We start from the raw sequence: 7,789 nt of genomic DNA, 5'->3' as shown, positions 1-7,789 counted from the left end.
TGCGTGATGGCCATCACGGCGCACATTTGTTTATTCCTGGGCCAGCGAGTATATCGGCCGTTTCTATTTTTCTGGAGGCTTAATAATGATCGTATTTTTCAATTCTCCACCTTTTCGCCCTGAAATGCCTCCCGGGCCAGTTTTCCACAGAATCGGACACGATTCCCGAGCCTGCTGTTCCGCACAGGTTGGTCTGAGGCCCCGCCTTCCTGTCCTGCATCCGCGGTCCTGTCTTCTGGCTCCCGGGTGTTCTTCCCTTGGGTGACGTGTATTTCCTCCAGGACCTTCCTGACCACACGTGGGAAGTAGGTTTTGAGACTTAAAATGTTAATGTTTAGATGACATGGAATTTATGACTACCGTTCGGTTGGACATCATTTTCCTGGGGAGTTTTGAAGGAGGACCCTGGTCAGACCAGGTTACAGCCCACCCTAGAGACCCATCTCTAGACACAGTCACATTCTGAGGTGCTGGGGGGGCATGCTTCAGCCCCACGGGGCACACAGACCACGTGAGTCTGCAGGGGTCCAAGCAGCCCTCGGTCTGTGTTGGCATCACCCACAGTGCGGGCCGGCCCACAGGGGCAGGGCCCTCTCTCCTGCCTCAGGGCGCAGGCCCCCGCTGCCCTCAGCATGCACGGATAGGGTCGTGTCACCCCCCACGGTGTGCTCCCCACCCCCGAGGGGCTGGCGAGGCTCCTCCCACGTCCCCCCCGTCCTTCCAGAAGGTCTCTCACCACCGTCCACTCTGTGCTGCTGTCTTGGCCACAGGCCCTGGCAGAAGCGTGTGGTGCGGGCTGGGTTGTGGCCACTGGGAGCCCGAGACACCAGGACTCGTTTGGTGATGGGGCCCCCAGAACCTTCCATCTTTGCGATGCTACAGGCAGCTTCTCCGGGCCCTGGGGGCGACTCCCAGGACTTGGGCAGAGATCAGGCCAGTGTCTGTCTGCGTGTGCTCTGAAGGCTCCTTCCTGATGGGGACACAGACGTCATCATAGTCACAGTAAGTCAACAACTCCCCGGTAAACGGGTGGGTGAAGGGCTGTGAGGAGCTGGTCAGACCGCACGCTCGGGCAGGGCCGTCCCCATGTGGGGAACAGCCTGTGCCAAGAGCGGAGGCCTCAGAGCACGTGGTCTGTTTACGGGACTGAGGTGGCTTCCCCGTGGCTGGAGTGGGAGACGCGCCGGGTCCTGGCCAGTGCGCCCACATCGGGGGGACTCTGTCATTCATTGTTTGATACATCAGGGTTTGTATAAATCCTCTCTCTCTTTTCTTTTGCTGTGCCGCTAGGTTTACACAGGGGCTTCCCTTGTGGCTCAGCTGGTAAAGAATCTGCCTGCAGTATGGGAGACTTGGATTTGATCCCTGTGTTGGGAAGATCCTCTGAAGAAGGGAAAGGCTACCACTCCAGTATTCTAGCCTGGAGAAGCCCATGGGGTTGCAGAGGCAGACTCGACTGAGCGACTTTCACTTCACTTCATTTAGGTTTGCAGGATCTTAGTTCCCGACCAGAAGTCAAACCCGGGCCCTGGCAATGATAGTGTGGAGTCCTAACCACAGGGAATTCCCCTTTTCTCTCTTATCAGGCAAAAACTGTTTCACATGTGGAAACAAAAACAAAACCCCACAGGCGTGGGTTTTACGCTTGTTCACTAATTCTTTCTCCGATCAGACACTCACTGAGCTCCTGGCATCCCACACGGCCCTCAGCTGACGGTGCGGAGTGTGCAGCTGCTGGGTTCAGTCCTGAAGACAGGGTGGCGAGCCCGGCACCGCCCCCTTCCTGGGCTGTGCCCCTCCGTGGGGGCCCCTGGGTGGGCAGGGAGGCCCCAGAGGAGGACCTTGAACCTGAGTCTTTGGGGGAGGGGCAGAGCCAGGCCAGCGGGCTGGGTGGGAAGGCGGGCAGGTGCTTCTGTCATGGGTTTGGTGGGAGCAAAGGGCAGGAGCGCTGGCTGGGGGTCTGTGGCCATGGCTCCTGCAGCCCCCGGGCCCCACCGCCCAGCCAGTGGCTTGCGTTTCCCCGGAGGCTTTGTCCGCTCCAGTCTTTCCCCACAGAGGCTCTCCTCCTAAAGACCAGGGGCAGGGAGGGGTCAAGGTGCCCTTCAGCTACCCTCAGAAGTTGCAGAAAAGCAAACTGGGGCCGGGTGGGGGGAGCCAGCCCCACCTGACAGGTGCAGAACCTGAGGCGCAGAGCTGGTTGGGGGGGGGGGGGCGCTCACGCCAACACCTCCACCTGCACTTACTGACAGGGCTCCAACTCAGCGGACCAGCGGAGCGGTGGGGGCAGGACCTTGGGCGGGGCGCATCAGTGGTGCCCAGTTCCTCCCCATCTCAACACCCACCGCGGGGCCTCTCTGCCTTAACAGTGGGGCAGACCTCCCACCAGGAACCCACATCCAGCTGACATCCGCCCCTGAATCTCACTGGCAGAATCCTACAAGGAAGCTAAAAGCCACCGTGGGTTTAGACCAGTCCCGCTTTCCGTCTGGGGCAGGGGAAGGACAGCCTGGAGCCCTGAAAAACAAGACCCTGGGAAAGGAGCCCACGGATGGGCTTGTGCAGGCAAGGAGGAGCAGGAGGAGGAAATTTTTAGAGAAATGTTACTGAAGTATAGCTGATATACCCTGTTGTGTTTATCTCTGCTGTTCGGCAAAGTGACTCTGTTATACATGTATATACAATCTTTCTCATATTCTTTTCCATGATGGTTTATGAGGATAGTGAATATAGGTCCCTGTGCTATATGGTAGGACCTCCTTGTTTATCCATCCTGTAACAGCTTACCTCTGCTAACCTCAAACCCCCAATCCCTCCCTCCCCCACCCGTCCCCCTTGGCAACTACAGGTCTGTTCCGTGAATCTGTTTCATAGAGAGGTTCATTGTCACTTCCTAGATTCCACCTGTAAGTGACAGCATATGGCATTTGTCTTTCTCTGGCTTTCCCAGGAGGGGATCACTGGGTCCAGAGACAGGAAACTTGTTTACGGAACCCGATCTTTCCCACCCGAGGCTGCCCGGGCCGCAGTGCCCCCGGCAGCGGGCGGGAACGAACCGGCCTCGCCCTCCGCTTCAGGCGCGAGCACCCGGCGGTGCGTGCGGTTCCAAAGCGCTCCGCGCTCGGCCCATTGTGACGCGGGGCCCGGCGGCGGCCGCGGGCAGAGCCAGACCATGGCCGAGGCGCAGGAGCTGCTGCTGCAGCTGCAGAAGGACAACCGCGACGGGAGGCTGCGGAAGCAGGAGCTGGAGGAGCTGGTGCGCGGGCTGGAGGCCGAGAGCGAGAGCCTCACCGCGCGCCTGCGGGACCTGAGCGAGCGCCAGCGCGGGTGCGGGCGGCTCCTCCCCCCACCCGGCGTGCGGGCACCGCGAGGGGGTAGGCGGTGTGCAGACGCGGCCTTGGCCGCGGAGCCTCAGTTTCCCCTCCGCAGCCTGCAGCGTCGGCGGAGCCAGGCGGCGCGGGCCCTGCGTGGGGAGGCGCGCGAGGCGGCGCGGGAGCGCGCGGACCGGGCGCGCGGGCTGCTGGAGGCGGCGGAGGAGCGCCAGCGGGACCTGGTGGGGCGGGGCCCTGGCGGGGCGGGGCCACGAGGGGCGGGACCTCTAGATGGACGGGGCAGTAGAGAGGGAGGGGCCCATGGCGGGGCGGGGCCTGCGAAAGGGTGGGACTTAGGCTGAGGCGGGATCTCTGGGCGGGGCAGGGGAGAGGGAGGGGCCTTTGCGGGGCGGGGCCGCGAGAGGGCGGGACCTAGGCTGAGGCGAGACCTCTGGATGGGCGGGGCAGTGGAGGGGAGGGACTCAGGATGGGGCGGAGCCCTGGTGGGGCGGGGCCTATGGCGGGGCGGGGCCTGCGAGAGGGTAGGCTGCGGCGGGACCTCGGTGGGCGGGGGCAGTGGAGAAGGAGGGGCCTGAGATGGGGCGGGGCCCGCGCTGAGCGGGGGACCTCGGAGAGGCCTGGATCTTCCCCCCGACCCCGTCCAGGAGCAGCAGAACCGACAGCTGCAGGAGCAGTGGGAGGAGCTGTCAAGCCAGGTACCTTCCGGAGACGGTCTCTGTCTCCCGCTTCCCCCGAGGCTGCCTCGCCCCAGTCCCCGCCCGCGCCCCGCCTCCCAGGATAGTCCCCGCCCCTAGCAGCCCCGACCGCCCCGCCCTCACAAGCCCCACCCCTAGCTTTTCTACTACGGAGGCGAGCAACTGAGCCAGCAGCGGGCGGAGCAGCAGCTCGGGACCCAACTGGCGGCCCTGCAGGTGCTCGGGCGGGGCTCGGGGGCGGGGCTCGGGGGCGGGGCGGCAGGGCGGGGTCAGGCGCGGCGCGTTCGCGGAGTGCCGGGCGCCTGACTCTCCCTGGATTCTCCGGAAGAAACAACTGGAGCTGGTGGAGGCCAAGCACACCATGCAGGCGGAGGCCCTGCGGCAGGTGCGGCGGAATCGGGGTCTCGGGAGGGCAGGCTTGGGGTGTGCGTAAGGCTGGGCAGGTGAAGGACGGTGGGGAGGATCGAATCCCCCCTACCGCGTCTAACCAGGGCTCCCCTCGTGTCAGAGCGCACGGCGGATGCAAGAGGCCTGGGCCAGCTTCCAGGAGCAGAGCGGAGTCTTGCAGGTGCCGCCCCCCTCCCCCTCCGCCTCCGACCCCGCCGCGGCCTCCGCTCCGCCGTTCCCCGGAGCCGCGGCGGCCTGCCCACGCCCTACCCAGGTCTTCCCGCGTGTGAGGCCTCACTCCCACCACCCACTCCAGGAGTTGCAGGGGAAGGTGATGGAGGCGGCGGCTGCGCTCGACAGCTCGCGGGGCGGCCCGGAGCCGTAAGGGGGTCAAGACTGTCGGGTGTCAGGAGTTGAGGGGGGCGCGACTGCTGGCCAGGCGAAGGGCCCATCCTCGTGTCTTTCCCGGCAGGTGCGACTCACAGCCCCGCCGGGGGCAGGACTGCGCGGGCTCGCTCATGGAGGAGGTGGCCAAGGCGGACTGTGTGAGCCCTGGCGGGGGCGGGCTACAGCCGAGACCTGCCCCGCGGGGCCGCCTCCCGCACACGGGGGGGCCACCCCATCAGGGACCCCCCTCACCATACCAACCCCACTGGGGACCACGAGCATCACGGGGCCGCCCACTCAAGAACCGCGCCCGCTTGGGAGCACCCCCCCCGTGGTGCCACGCCGCCACGAGCCTCGCGGCCCAGGGTCCCGCCCCGTCCGCGGCGTCCGGCAGGAAGGTGTTCTCTTGTCTCCGCAGGAGAAGCAGCTGTTCGGCGCGGGTGCGGCGGGCTTCAGGTGAGCGGGCGGCGGGAGCGGGCTCGGGGCTGGGGCCTGGGCGCGCCCCGCGCCGCCAGCGCCCATCTGCCGGTGCGTGGTCGGTCCGCAGGCTGTGGGCGCTGGGCGCGCTGCAGACGCTGTTGCTGCTGCCGCTGGGCGTCGTGGCGCTGCCGCTGCTCTACCTGGCGCTGGTGAACCCCTCGGCCCTGCGCCGCGGCCTCGCGCGCCGGGGCTCGGACGCCGCCCTGCGCCGCCTGCGCTACACGCTGGCCCCACTGCTGCAGCTGCGCGCGCGCGGACTGCTGCCCGCCTAGCGCATCACGCCGGCCGCGGCCGCCCGCACCCTAGTCTCCCGAGTGGTTTCTGGGCGCCGGACTGGGGGGGTGTGGGGCGGGGGTAGACGGGGGGGGGTAATAGAGGAGGGAAAGGGGAGGGGAGGGGGCTTGGGGGTGGCGGAGAGAAACCGGGGACGCGGGGCAGGGGTGTCTTGTGTCCTCCGGCCCAGCAGGCGCCGCCCCACCCCCCGCCCCCGGGTGGACCTTGGTCCCGAGAGGCTGCGGGCTCTCGGTCCGCCCGGCCCTCGGTTCCATCCGACCCCTCGGTTCCCCCAGCCCGTCTGCCCACTCCGGAGGGATTGGACTCATGACTCAATCCGCTCTCGCCGCCGGCAAAGCCAGCCGGCGGCGCTGGCCGGCGGGTCCCCGTGGAGCTCCGTGTCCCGCGTACGCGCGCTGGTTACTCAGTCCCGCGGCGACCCTCGTCCCCGGTGGGTCCGTTGTTGGGGGCGCGGGCGTCCTCCCCCTGGTCCGCGGCCTCTCCAGCATCCGGGCGGCGGGGGCCATGCGCATTCATCACTGCGGTCTTGGCTAGCATCGGCTAGCGTCGTCTCTTTATTTCTGTGAGATACCCTGCTTAATGGAGGGGGAACTCGAGTTTCACTTTGTCTGATGCGAACAGTTGCGCTATTTTATCAGTTTTTTTGGTGGTGACATTTTTGTATGTCCTGTGCACACATACGTGTGTTTTTGCTCTGGCCTTTAAACAATCTTTTGCTGATCTAATTGCACATGTACTTTAGCGTTTTGGGGTTAAATTTTTGTACTTCTGTGCGCAATTTAAGAAGTGCGCGTTGTGTCCTGAAAATTCCTCCCTCGTCTGGAAGTCATGCTGTTCTACTTTAACTTCTGCTCCTCTGTGGCTGTGTCGTGTCCCGTCACCCCAGATGGCCGTCTGGACCGTCCCGCTCTTGGGTCACAGTGAGTAATTCTGCAACGAGGGACTTCCTCAATGGTGCCCAGTGGTTGCGACTCTGCGATTTCACTGCTGGGGCCGGCTTCAGTCTGCGCTCTCACTTCTTTTGGGTATTTACCAAGGAGTGGACTTGTGGGTCAAAGGGTGCTTCTGTTTGTTTGAGGAACTGCTGGACAGTGTCCCGTCAGCAGTGCATGCGGGGGCCGGCTTCCCCACGTCCTCTACTTTAGTTTGCTGGGGTTTTTGCTTCTTTTATAATAACAGCCATCCTAATGGGGGTGATTTTTCTGCTTTCATTTTTCAGGCATTGCATTCTCTACTTTCTATAATCACAAAGTCACACCCTTAACACAAGACATCTCATCTGTAAAACAACGGAACTCGAGCTTTTACCCCCCTGCCCTCCACCTTGTCTCCCCCACTTCTCTGGAAGAGACTCTTGATTTTTAAAATGGACTTCTCTTCCCCCATAGTAAGTGGACTGCGTGCCATCCCCCCGCCCCGGTGAGGACAGCGGGGCACACGACCTCTCTGGCTGCCTTGAGGCCCCGCAGGTGGGCGTGTCACTTGGCCGCAGTCACCGTGGTGACGGGGGTGGGTCCCCATGTGTCCTCCGCGGTGGGCAGCCTTCTGCGAACGTCTTTTTGTATTTTGCCAGAGAGTCTGTGAGATCAGTTCCTCAGAGCGGGGTTGTGAGCCAGGGCTGACCACACGCATGCTGTTTTGAGATACCTGGGTCACTAGCACCGGGGGCTGGGGGCTGGATGGCTGTTATGGCCCCCCCGCACGGGATACGGCCCCTTTCTGGGTAGGCCCCCCTCACCGCCTCATGCAGTGTGTCTGATGGGTGAGCAAGGGCACTTCAGGGTGGTTTTAATTTGCATTTACCTTATAATCAAGGGCCAGGGGCATTTTTTTCCTGCAAACTATTCCTGTCATTTGCTTTTTCTTTTCTCGGCTGTACCCTGGGATGCAACTATAAACGGAGCTATCCTCATTTGTTTTGTTGCTGTGAGTACACACACAGTTGACTTTTGTATATTAACCTGTATCCTGAACCTCGACCGTAGAACAGACCCAGGTTATTTTGGATTTTTGTGTACACAGGCCACTTCTGAGTCGCTTCTCCTTTCCGATTCTCACTGTTTCCTTCTCTGACTAGACTGGCGAGGGCCCCCAGGGCCCAGCGCTGAGCAGAGGTGGTGACAAGTGTGGTCCGGGAGGGCGGCTGTCAGTGTGGCGTCTTTAAAGACGATGGCTGTTTTGCACTCACGTCAGGCAAGCCCTGCTCTGGGTTCCCTG

General features: G+C 63.2%; 1 protein-coding gene across 1 annotated transcript; it reads left to right on the top strand.

Moving 5' to 3' along the window:
• The first annotated feature begins 3,028 nt into the window (after positions 1-3,028).
• TMEM191C (transmembrane protein 191C) lies at positions 3,029-6,930 on the top strand. Its single transcript, XM_043490163.1, has 10 exons — positions 3,029-3,324; positions 3,427-3,550; positions 3,974-4,024; positions 4,163-4,240; positions 4,353-4,409; positions 4,533-4,592; positions 4,728-4,792; positions 4,884-4,956; positions 5,217-5,254; positions 5,346-6,930. Exons 1-10 carry the CDS (start codon positions 3,170-3,172, stop codon positions 5,548-5,550), a joined length of 906 nt encoding a protein of 301 aa, XP_043346098.1. The 5' UTR covers positions 3,029-3,169; the 3' UTR covers positions 5,551-6,930.
• The last annotated feature ends 859 nt before the right edge of the window (positions 6,931-7,789 follow it).

Source organism: Cervus canadensis, chromosome 1 (assembly GCF_019320065.1).
Source record: "Cervus canadensis isolate Bull #8, Minnesota chromosome 1, ASM1932006v1, whole genome shotgun sequence".
Taxonomy (NCBI): Eukaryota; Metazoa; Chordata; class Mammalia; order Artiodactyla; family Cervidae; genus Cervus; species Cervus canadensis.
This window is presented reverse-complemented; position numbering and strand designations above follow the sequence as displayed.

Excerpts from the sequence above, each read along its gene's own strand:
- TMEM191C (XM_043490163.1), top strand. The coding sequence starts at position 3,170 with ATGGCCGAGGCGCAGGAGCTGCTGCTGCAGCTGCAGAAGGACAACCGC. Across the intron at positions 4,025-4,162 it reads GGGAGGAGCTGTCAAGCCAG|CTTTTCTACTACGGAGGCGA; the intron begins GTACCTTCCGGA and ends CCCCACCCCTAG. Across the intron at positions 4,241-4,352 it reads CCCAACTGGCGGCCCTGCAG|AAACAACTGGAGCTGGTGGA; the intron begins GTGCTCGGGCGG and ends ATTCTCCGGAAG.